Here is an 8,872-nt window from a genome sequence, read left to right as displayed (position 1 = left end):
CCTCACCTTGTCATTGGCTAGAACTAAATAAATGTTATTCATTCTAGCCATTATTAAAACACCATTCAATGTTAGTAATGACTAAGCATCAAATATTCAAAAACGTGGAATAAATGTTATTCTATGCTTCATTGAGTCATAATGTGTTTTGATATTGCTAAATAGGTTCAAAGTTCTATATGTTAGAAATAATTAAACAATTTCTATATATGAATTGTCTCTAAAATGTCAATTAATTCGAATGAAAATGAACATTGCATGCGGAAGATTCAAAGGGATGAACTTTCAATATCATTGGGTTATAAATCCATTGATATATGTAAATATCATTCTAATTTGAAATTATTGACAAAGTCACCATTTAGAGAAATGATGATGCAAACTCGACGTCGAATACATATCGATGTAAGAAAACCAAAGGTTCAAATACTAGAGATGGACAATGAAACTTCATTTGTGATACGATCACTACTTGTGCTTAGTTGAAGTATAAGTATGAAAATATTGAAAAGTTCAAATGTTCGGTATGAAGTTCAGAATCAACTTGACAAGATCATGATTACATTACAATATGATTGTAATTGTGAAAATTTGAGTCAAGACATATACTTGGTAATATATTCAAAGTATTGCGATATGATCGTAATAATGAGAAATTAAGTCAAGACCTTGATGAACATCCAAGAGTTGTGAAATCGTTTTACGACAAACTCCGAAAAAAAACCTTGTGCAGTGTTTATGAAGGGACCTATCAATCTACATATGATATATTTTGATAATAGATGAAAATTACCTATCTTCTAACCATTGTTCAACGGATGTACTTTTAAGATAAGCTACAAAACTAAACAAACTTTATATGTCAATTCAAGTGTAGCGAAGACTCCATATATGATATGGATAAGAAGAGTTCTTATAAAGTCTTTCTATAAAGCAAGGAATAAAAGCTGTATTAAATCGTTTAATTCACAATCAATTCCTACATATAGCACAGAGTACAACTACACAAATCATACTTAGCACAAAATGTTTGTTGCTCAAGTAGATGCCCTTATGGAAATTGTTTCAAAAGGTCAAGTGGGAGTAGTATAAATCTCGAAAGAGTTCGAGAAAAGCAACAAACAAACATGGCTCAAACCATGGTTGGTTCACCCTATGCTAAATATGCCTCTTAAAAAAGGAAAGTGGGAGTATAAGAATCTCGAAAAGTTTGAGAGCCTTGAAAGAGTTCAAGAAAAGCTAATTCGAAAATCTTGAAGAAATTCGAGAAGTATTTGAATAAAAGCAACAATATGAGCATGATTCACCTCATGTTACAAATGACACGCGTTGTCTCATTAAGTGTAATGGGAATTATAACCATGTGTCGAAGGTAGTACATTCCAAGTGCACATCCTCAAATTGTCGTTTCTCATTGAAAGCTAAACAAAGTTGTTATATGAGTTTCAATTGTTGCATAAAAACCCACAACGATGACTAGCATATGTAAAACTTAGTCAAAGAAATACGATTTCATATTGATTAAGAATTCTAAAATATTTATTTTGGAACATGATGATTATGCAAGTAACAAAGATGATTTGACAAGTTATAACTCCGTGTGGTTTAAAAACGAGGAAATCTGAAATAGATTCTAAGTCTGTTAGCAAGTGTAAAACACTTGAATAAATTGCCTAATCGAGTGAGACTCATTGTAAGCAAAGCAGACAAGAAAGAAAAGTGTTTTCTAACTAAAGGAAAGACTTGTTAATGGATTTAACAAATTCATAGTATGATTATGATTACGATGAAACCTTTACATTAGTCACGTTGCAAAGATCTATTAAAGATATTTGAGTGATTTCTACCTTATGAGATTTGGTAGATGGATTTCAAAACACTTTGTTGAAATTGTTCATGAAATAAGATTTGTATATGATACAATCAAAAGTTTTAAGATCCAATAATCCTAGGGATGCATAGCATTATGGAGTTAGTGTTCTTAATTTTGTGAGTTAATCAAATCGTTTGATGTTCTCGTAAAATGAAGAAAAGCTCGTGTGTATATAAGATGTTTAGTGGGAGCTATACAGTCTTTTTTGTCTAGTATAAAGAGTGATTATTCATTTCTTGAACAATCAAGTGATGGTTAATGCATTTTGTATGAAAACCTGGAAGAAGAAGATGAGTACATTTGGGATTCAAGATCTATATAGATAAGTCTCGAAGGTTGTTTGAGTTTGGTTAAGAAGATTATATTGATAAGATTTTTATAAGGTTCAACATTATATTGAAAGGAGTTTCAATCCCGTGTAACATGGCACATTGCTTAATGATTCAATGCTTTGAGAAAGGTTCATGAAATTAAGGTCTTGAGTGATGATCCTTATGCAGTTTGCAAAGGATGCGTCATCCATGTCAAGGACTATACTCGTCTATTTGATTCACATGTTTTTAAGAACAAGTGATGATAGATTTCAATTGAAATCCAATGTGACGTTGAATACAAATTATAAATTTCTAAGTTCCTTGTGAAAGGACGAAAGAAAATTCTTATTGTATGGAGATGAAAATGATTATAAGATTTAGAAATTGCAAAACTCATGTTTATGAGAATGTCTCATGAACTCTACTTAGTAAACCCCTTCAACTTCCAAAGCATGAGAAACATGCTAATGAAACTAGATTGAGGCAAATAATGTAATTAGAAGTTGTATTTGTTTTTTGAGAAAAACAAGTTACATGTGTAACACATTCATTTGCAGAATTATGTTTATCAATTGAAACAAAGTTTCAATCTTATTTAATCGTGGTTTCAAGATTAAATAAAATGTCCAAAATAATTATGAGTTGATGGGCTCATCAGGTTGATGACCTGTTGAATGAAACCCCACGGGTTAACTAAATTCATACATTATTTAAGTACCTAGTTCGGAATCATTAAACTGGACATAAATGATTTCTAATAATGGACTAGCATGTAAGATTTATTGTATAGCGCATTTTCATGCGTTATAGGAGCGTAGTGAAGCTCAGTCAATCACATGGATATGCATGAATGATGCATGATCGAACTATAGACCTACTTTGAAGTTCAAGTATAGAGCTTCCGGATATATTAGTGGATTCCTTTGACATGAGTGGAACATTGATTTCATTCAATGGATGTTATGGTTGTGGTACACTCAAATGTCTGCCCGTAACTGGAGATTATAAAGGGTGTTTCCCGGTTATTTCAGAAGTTGAGTGGGAGCTTTGGTTGCCACAAGATTAGATTAAGTCTACCTATTAAATAGGAATGTGTATTGGCCCCTTGAAGAGAGAGAATTCAGAAAAATGCATGGACGTGCTCAAATGCATTACATAGTAATCATTTGTTTTGTAATTGTAACTCAGTTTCTCAAGAAAAGATTTGTAGATTAATTTGATCTCGACATGAGATGCAATCATATTATCAAACCGACACACATTGACTTAAGGAATTTGAATATTGTGCACTTGTCTCAGACAAGTGGTAGATTGAAGGAGTTTTGTCTTCGATAAGTGCAGTTACTAGATATATCAAGGATCACTATTATGGAGATAATAAGTTCGTTCTTTTGGGTCGTCATTATCTGTTGCTAGACTATGATCATTGATCTTTGGGCTAGTTAAATAGTCCAAAGCTCACTAGAATGGATCCTATGAGGTCACACAACAAAGGTATTGGGTAAAGCAAGTTAGAGGCCCATTTATGGGCCTCATGAACAAGTAGCCAATCATGAATTGGATTTGGCTAGTATAGTTAGATTAGAGTTGGGATTTGGGCTTTATCATGGACTCTTAATTAGAGATGAGATCTATAAATAAAGTCCATGCCTAGGGTTGTATGACACAACACAATTAACAGTTAATTGTGTACCAAGCAACCAGTATCCAAAACCTCTCTCTCTCTCTCTCTCTGTACCACCATCCCATCCCCTCCCTTCGTGGTGGTTCGTGATTTGTTCGTTGCTCGTTCTACTCCATAGAAGGTCAGTTGAAGTGTTCGATTGCAACTAACTAGTATTAGTGGAGGACTTAATCTGTGCCCGTGGACCAAGTAGAGGAATCACGCTTGAGGTTCTTTATCTCCCTTGTTATTGTTCGATCGCACGTGGAATCACGCTTCAAAGGTATTAATTATAATTCTTTATGTGTTATGCATGATCTTGGGATTAGGTACTGTAAGAATATGATTCATGTTTTTTCGTTGCGTAGTACCTATAATCTCCTACAACCAAGTCTATTTGAAAGTGAACAAGTTGGGCTGCCAGCCCAGTTGCATATTTCAGCATAGCGGCTTCTCTAATCTCATACGCTCCCTGCAGTTGGCTGGCGATGAGCAAAGAATTAGTCTGCATGTGGACTTTGCGGGCACCGGCCGCGATGCTCAAACGCAGGCCTGCCAGCGCTGCCTCGTTTTTTGCTTCATTGTTTGATGCTTTGAACTTAAACTTTATGGCGTACTCAAATACATTTCCCTCTGAGGATGTCATTAGGACTCCTGCTCTGCTCCTTGTTTATGCTGAGGATCCTTCTATTTCTACCTTCCAGACCCCAATGTCATCCTTTTTCTCCTCATAGGAGGCTTCCACGTTGAAATCTGCTAAGGCTTGTGCCTTGATGGCTGCCCTAGGTTTGACTTTGAACTCGTAGTCAGAAAGTTCGATGGCCCACTTTAAGAGTCTGCCTGATGCATCCATATTCTGTAACGCTTTTTTCGAGCGGGTGATTTGTGAGGATTTGTATTACGTGCGCGTCAAAATATGACTTCAGCTTCCTTGTTGTTGTTACCATTGCGAAGGCTAATTTTTCTACCAATGGGTACCTTTTTTCTACCTCAGTCAGTACATGGCTCACGAAGTATATTGGCCTTTGCTGCTTTTGTCTCTCTACCATTAGGACGGCTGCGATTGTCTGAATTGATGCGGAGATGTACAACTGCAACTTTTCTCTCAGCCGCGGGCTGATCATTGTTGGGAGCTTGGTCAGATGCTCCTTAATACCCTCAAAGGCTTCTTTTTTCTACATCCCCCCACTTAAATTCTCTGTTTCCTTTCAATAGCTAATAGAACGACAAAGCCTTGTCCGCTGACTTGCTGATGAATCTGGTCAGCGCGACCATTCTACTTGCAAACCACATGATATCTTTAATGCACTTAGGCTCCGGCAAGCTTAGGACTGCTTCGACCTTTTCTGGATTTGCGTCTATTCCTCTATCGTTGATCAGGAAACCTAAAAAATTTCCCAAGCGCACTCCAAAGACACATTTCTTCGGGTTGAGTTTGATTTTATACTTGTTCAAGGTAGCAAATATTTCTTACAGATTCATGATATGCCCTGCCTGCGTGACACTCTTAACAATTAAGTCGTCAACATATACTTCAACATTTCTACCCTTCTGGTGTATGAACACTCTATCCATTGTCTTCTGAAAGGTTGCCCCAGCATTCTTCAGCCCGAAGGGCATAGCTATGTAATTGTACACTCCCCCTTCGGTGATGAATGCGGTTTTCTGCTGGTCTTGTTCATGCAGGCTAATCTGGTGGTACCCTGAGAAGGAATCTATGAAGCTTAGCAAGGCGTGCCCGCTGGTTGAGTCCACCAGCTGGTCAATCCGCGGCAGCGGACAGTCTTTCGGGCATGCCTTTGTTTAGATCTGTGAAATCAACACACATTCTCAACTAGCCATTTGCTTTTTACACCATGACCACATTGGCTAACCACTATGGCTAATCGCAAGGCTCGATGAATCTTGCCTCCAAGAGTTTCTCCACTTCCTCCTTGATTGCTTGATTTTTCTCTGTGGAGAAGCTTCGTTTTTTCTGCCTGACTCGCTTTATATCCTTCTTCACTTTCATCATGTGGACCATGACTGCATGGTCAATTCCGGGCATCTCATCTGCGGAGAATGCGAAAATATCCTTGTTCCTTCTCAGCAGCTCTATGAGGTGTACCCCTACTCCTGGATCGATGTCTTTCCCGATCTTCACCATTCTCGAGGGGTCACCCCTTGTGAGCTCAACTGTGACATGCTCCCCACTGGGGAGTGGCCTAGCCATTTCTTCCTTTGCGAGCTCAAAGTTTTCCATTTCTATCTTCTGTTTATCCTTCGCCTTATGATATTCTTCGCGCTTCTTTTTTCTTGACTTCCTCTCAGCCTGCTAAACAGACCTCCGTTCTGAGGTTGGCTGCTGCCTGGTCCTTATAGGCTGCTTTAGAGTAGTTATGTAACATTGTTGAGCTGTCTTCTGGCTTCCCCTGAGCTTTGCTGACTGCCTTTCATTAGTTATGTAGGCCATGGCGAGGTGGTAGGTGGATACCACTCCGCCTATCCTGTGAATGAGCGGTCTGCCCATGATCACATTATAGGGCAAAGGAGAATTTATCACATGGAATTCTACTCGAACATCGCGCCTTTTTTACCTCTCCCCCACTCAAACTGAGAGCTCGATTATACCTTCCGGGGTCAGCACTGATCTATTAAGCCCGGTGACTTCGTAACTCACCCTTTTCAGATCCTTCTTGTCCAACTTTAGCTCGTTGAACGCGCCAATGTATATGATGTTGGTTGAGCTGCCTCCATCTATCAACATCCTGTCCACCTCCCAGTTTATAATTCTCATTGTCACTACTAGTGAATCATCATGAGGGTAAATTATGCCTTCCTGGTCATGCTCGTCAAACGTGGCTCGCGGCTGCAGGGGAAGAGGTGGCCATCTACGCTTTTCATTGTAGTTTATCTGATGTATCATTGCCCGCAGGTTAGCCCGTGCTTTGTTCACTGTTCCTCCATGCACTGGACCTCCATTGATCACATATACTCTTCCCTCTTGCTTACCATCTCTATCCCCGTCCCCAGCGGGACCCTTATGGCCCCCTCTACAGTCAGCGCAGCCTGCTCTATCCTTGTCCCTTCTTCTGGGAGGGTCGTCGCGCTGCTTAAACTGATTTAGGTACCCTCTCCTGACTAGATCCTCTATGTTATCCTTCAGGTGTGTGCATTCATCAGTGGTGTGGCCATGGTCTCTGTGAAAGTCACACCACATGCTGGTATCACGGTTCCTATTAACCATCCTTGGAGGTCTCTGCCACTTATCATCAGCTTTGTTCACACTAAATATATGAGATCTTGAGTGGGTTAGCGGGGTATACTGGACGAACCTTCCAGGTCTTGGCCCTTTCTTTGGATCTGACCTTCTCACCCCCACTGCTCTGTCCGCTTCTCTATGACTTTGCTCGGCCCTGCTCGGCTGGTCAACCCTGGGTGTGTTTTATGCCCGGGTGACCTCTGTCCGCTTAACTGAGTCGCCCGGTGTCCTTCCCTTGAACTAATGACATCAGCTTTGTTGTCATCTTAGTTTGGTCTACCAGGGTTATGAAATGCTCCATGAACATTCTCTTCAGCTGGTTATACGAGTACACGGAACATTTGGGAATGGCTCCATACCACTCCGCTACCAGCCCCTCCAAGGTTGGCGGGAATGCTTTACACCAAACTGAGTCCGTCAAGGTGTAGAGGACCATGTGATTCTCAAAAGCTGATATGTGGCTCTTAGGTGTTGTGGTTCCATTGTATCTACAGTTCGGCATCTTTACTTTCTCCATCGGTTCCTCCAAAATCTCCCGACAAAATGGGGAATCATCTAGAATAACTTGGATTCGCGCTCGCTTGTCTCTTTCCGGGCTGGGTCCCCGCTCTGAGGCTGGCGACCTGCTGCGGGGAACTCACTTTTCCTGAGCTTGGGTTACCTCTTCCACACTCCATTCTCGATTAAGATTGCGAGCTTCCAACTTCAATACCCTTTTCCTCAGCTGGACGAGCTCCTTCAACTCGGGGGTGAGGGTTATGGGCGCTTGCTTCTTTACCACGGGCTCCGCAACTACCACTGTCGGTGACGGGCTCGCTCCCCTGCCCATTTTCGCAAGGACTGCCGTCATTGCTGCCAGCTGCTCTTTACTGCACTTAGAGAGGTTTTGTAGGATGGCCGACATGTTTACGGGCTGCGGTTTCTGGGTTATAGGTGCTGAAACAACGGGCTCATTGTTCGCGCCTGCTAACGGCATTCCGTATTTGAAAATGGAAATGGATCCTTTCGGATCGGCCGGTTTCGAAGCCGCTTTAACTACAGTCGATGCCGATTTGATGGGGTTGAAATTCTGTGAGGTGGCCGATTTGGGTTTTTCGGTGGATCCTTTGAGATCAATAGTTGCTGTTAGTGTTTTTTGCGGTGTTTGATTGGCGTCGTTGGTTTTGGGTATGGGTGTTTATACAACCTCTTTTCCGGCCATGGTGGTTTGTTAACTAGTCCCTAGCTTAGTAGGTGAACCTCAGGTTAGATGACCCTTCCCCTCCTTGCGCCAATTGTTCCAGGTATGGATCCAAGGGTTCTGCTGGGTGAGCTGGGTCCCGTCAACAACCTACACACGGCAACATACGTAAACTGCCCTTGTGGGTGGCTCGAGGAACCCCCCTCCAAAGCTTAAGTTAGAGAGTGTTTAGAGAGAGAAAGTGTACTTAGAGAGATATAGAAAGTGTAATAACTTGAGTTTCTAACCTCCTTTCCGTTGTATTTTACCCTCTTTTTATAGGCGTACCATCTCCTTCATGGAGAGTTTAGCTTGGTCAGCCCTACGGCTGACTCCACCTGGCTAATGAGCCTTTCTTAATTGCCTTCTCGACAGTGAGTGCGCACCCTGGGGGCTAGGCGATAGTTCAGCGGGAGCTATCCTATACAATTTTAATATGTATATTTGTATATACACATATGTATAACAATAAATCATCAAAGATCACTAATGCGTAGATAAAAATCACTAATTAATAAGTTCAGTTCAGTTCAGTTTAGCTCAGCTCAGTTCAGTTCAGTTT

The 8,872-nt window shown here is 40.6% G+C and overlaps 1 protein-coding gene across 1 annotated transcript; it reads right to left on the bottom strand.

The window, feature by feature from the left end:
* Positions 1-6,437: 6,437 nt before the first annotated feature.
* LOC145627927 (uncharacterized) lies at positions 6,438-7,593 on the bottom strand. The gene is made up of 2 exons (XM_081680269.1): positions 7,372-7,593; positions 6,438-7,088 (listed from the first exon to the last, which is right to left on the bottom strand). Exons 1-2 carry the CDS (start codon positions 7,591-7,593, stop codon positions 6,438-6,440), a joined length of 873 nt encoding a protein of 290 aa, XP_081536395.1.
* Between the last annotated feature and the right edge of the window lie 1,279 nt (positions 7,594-8,872).

The sequence above is a fragment of the Chenopodium album genome, chromosome 4 (genome assembly GCF_948465745.1).
Source record: "Chenopodium album chromosome 4, dcCheAlbu1.1, whole genome shotgun sequence".
NCBI lineage: Eukaryota > Viridiplantae > Streptophyta > Magnoliopsida > Caryophyllales > Amaranthaceae > Chenopodium > Chenopodium album.
This window is presented reverse-complemented; position numbering and strand designations above follow the sequence as displayed.